The following is a 2880-nucleotide window of genomic DNA, read 5'->3' on the forward strand; positions in this document are numbered from 1 at the left end:
TTTAAGTTGCAAGCCACCGGAGTTTGTGGGGTCAGATGATCCCGTGGCATGCATGAACTGGCTTCGAGAGATTGAGTAAGCCTTACGGGCTTGTGACTGTGATGAGGGACAAAAAGCAAAATTTGGCTCTCAAATGCTAAGGGGTGCAGCTCTTACTTGGTGAAACATTGTTATATCAACTATAGAGGCTCAAGAGCTAGCCAAGATGAGTTGGACCACGTTTAAGGAGAAAGTATTGGAGGAATATTGCAACGAACAAGAAATGGACCGTATTGAAGAGGAGTTCCGGACCCTTAAGAAAGGAAACTTTTCAGTGAGAGACTACACATGGCTATTCATGGAAAAAATGAATTTAGTAGGACATGTGGCTCCAACGGAAAAAGAAAAAAAATGAAAGCTTATCTCAAGGGACTGCCCGCAGATATGATGGTTATGGTTAGGAACTCTAGGGCCTCCACCCTTAGGGAGGCAATTGAAGAAGCGAAAGTCATGGAAACGGTTTATGCTCAAGGAAGAGAAGAGAAGGGGACAAGTGGTGAGAAGAGGAAGTGGGAAAATCATTACGCACCTTCCAAGAGACCAAGTCATCTCAATAACAGCAATCAGGGAGTTTACCCGAGACAAGAGGCTAAGTGGTGCTCCAAATGCCGCGCTAAACACCACGGCCCATGCACCACCAACCCTACTCCTGCAAAATGTTTTAAATGTGGGAAGCCAGGACACACGCGAAATGAATGTCCTATCAAAGGACCCATCTGCTTTGGATGCGGGGAGCCGGGTCACTTCAGAAATGACTGTCCGAAGATGAAGGCGGGAGGGGGCCAGGGAAGGAAAGAAAATACCCCAAAGACAACCGGCCGAGCCTTCCAGATGACTATGGAGGAAGCCAAGGCATCGTCGAATGTTGTGTCGGGTACGTTCCTCGTTGATTCCATACTTGCTCACGTACTTTTCGATTCAGGTGCTTCATGTTCTTTTGTGTCTACAACATTCTACCAACTCTTGCATACGCCCCCTAGTACTCTAGAAGATGCCTTGATCATTGAGTTAGCAAACGGTAGTAGGGTTCTGGTGGGCGAGGTTGTTAAGGGTTGCGTGTTGGGAATCGAAGGAAAGGAATTTCAGGTGGACCTTATACCCATGACTATCGGCGGATTCAACATCATTATTGGAATGGACTGGTTAGCAAAGAACCAAGCGGAAATCTTATGTTCTAAGAAATTAATTCGAATTCCTTTGCCGGACGAGGGTGCAGTGCTAGTTTATGGAGAAAGAAAGAAGGGAGACGTAATACTCCTATCTGTGGCAAAGGCGCGCAAATGCTTAGCTAAGGGGTGTCCCTCATTCATTGCATACGTGTTGGATGCCAAACTAGGAAAAAAGAGGATTGAGGATGTGAATGTGGTCAACGAGTTTCTTGATGTATTTCCGGAAGACCTACCCGGTTTGCCACCCGTTAGACAAGTGGAGTTTCGAATCGATCTTATTCCGGGAACTGCTCTGCTTGCTAGAGCCCCTTACCGATTAGCTCCTTCTGAAATGCAAGAGTTGATGTCTCAATTGAAGGACCTTCTTGTGAAAGGATTCGTCAGACCGAGTTTGTCACCTTGGGGAGCTCCGGTCTTATTTGTGAAAAAGAAGGACGGCACCATGAGGATGTGTATTGACTATCGGAAACTCAATAAAGCAACCGTGAAGAACAAATATCCTCTCCCTAGGATTGACGACCTCTTCGACCAACTTCAGGGGGCCAGTTGTTTCTCTAAGATCGATCTTCGTTCAGGATATCACCAGGTGCGTGTGAAAAAAGATGATGTGGCAAAGACAGCTTTTAGAACACGATACGGACACTACGAATTTTTAGTCATGCCTTTCGGTTTGACAAATGCGCCAGCGGTATTCATGGACTTGATGAACCGAGTGTACCGACCATTCCTTGACAAGTCGATAATAGTGTTCATTGATGACATTCTCATTTATTCCAAGGACGAATCGGATCATGAGCAACATCTTCAGGAAGTTCTCGAAATGTTAAGAAGGGAGAAATTGTATGCAAAATTCTCCAAGTGTGATTTTTGGTTAAAGGAGGTTCAATTCTTAGGTCACATAGTCACTCGTGACGGGGTGAAAGTGGACCCATCCAAGATCGATGCGATGATGAATTGGGAACTACCAAAGAGTCCATCAGAAATCCGAAGCTTCTTGGGTTTGGCGGGTTATTACAGAAGATTTATTCATGATTTCTCCAAGGTTGCTTCTTCCTTAACAGCTTTGACTAGGAAGAATGTGAAGTTTATCTGGACTGAGAGACAGGAGCATGCCTTCAGAACCCTCCAGAAGAAATTATGTGAAGCACCAATTCTCTCCTTGCCAAAGGGGTCTATAGCGACGCATCGAAAATGGGATTGAGTTGCGTCTTAATGCAAAGGGGAAAGGTGATTGCCTACGCATCAAGACAACTCAAAGATCACGAGAGGAACTACCCCACCCACGATTTGGAGTTAGCGGCGGTAGTGTTCGCCTTAAAACTTTGGCGACATTACCTTTATGGTACCAAGTGCACGCTCTTCACTGATCACAAGAGCTTGAAGTACATTTTCGATCAGAAGGATTTGAACATGAGACAACGGTGTTGGCTCGAGCTGCTCAAGGACTACGATTGTGAATTACTTTACCATCCTGGAAAGGCAAATGTGGTGGCGGACGCCTTGAGTCGAAAAGAGTACAGCAGAGGGTCGAGAGTTGTACTTACTAGAATCGATTTAGTGTCCAGTCTAATCGATCGGATCAAAGTGGCACAATCCAAGTCTCATCGACTTTGGCGGGAATTGGGATTCTCACCTACCTCTAGTAGAGTTCGCCTACAACAATAGCTATCAT

General features: G+C 45.5%; 1 protein-coding gene across 1 annotated transcript; it reads left to right on the forward strand.

The window, feature by feature from the left end:
* The first annotated feature begins 327 nt into the window (after window positions 1-327).
* Window positions 328-2409, forward strand: LOC112499971. The gene is made up of 2 exons (XM_025103231.1): window positions 328-1620; window positions 1747-2409. The coding sequence occupies exons 1-2, from the start codon at window positions 328-330 to the stop codon at window positions 2407-2409; spliced, it is 1956 nt and encodes a 651-aa protein (XP_024958999.1).
* Window positions 2410-2880: the final 471 nt, after the last annotated feature.

The sequence above is a fragment of the Cynara cardunculus genome (assembly GCF_001531365.2).
Source record: "Cynara cardunculus var. scolymus isolate 2C chromosome LG 17, CcrdV1, whole genome shotgun sequence".
In the NCBI taxonomy this organism is placed as follows: Eukaryota; Viridiplantae; Streptophyta; class Magnoliopsida; order Asterales; family Asteraceae; genus Cynara; species Cynara cardunculus.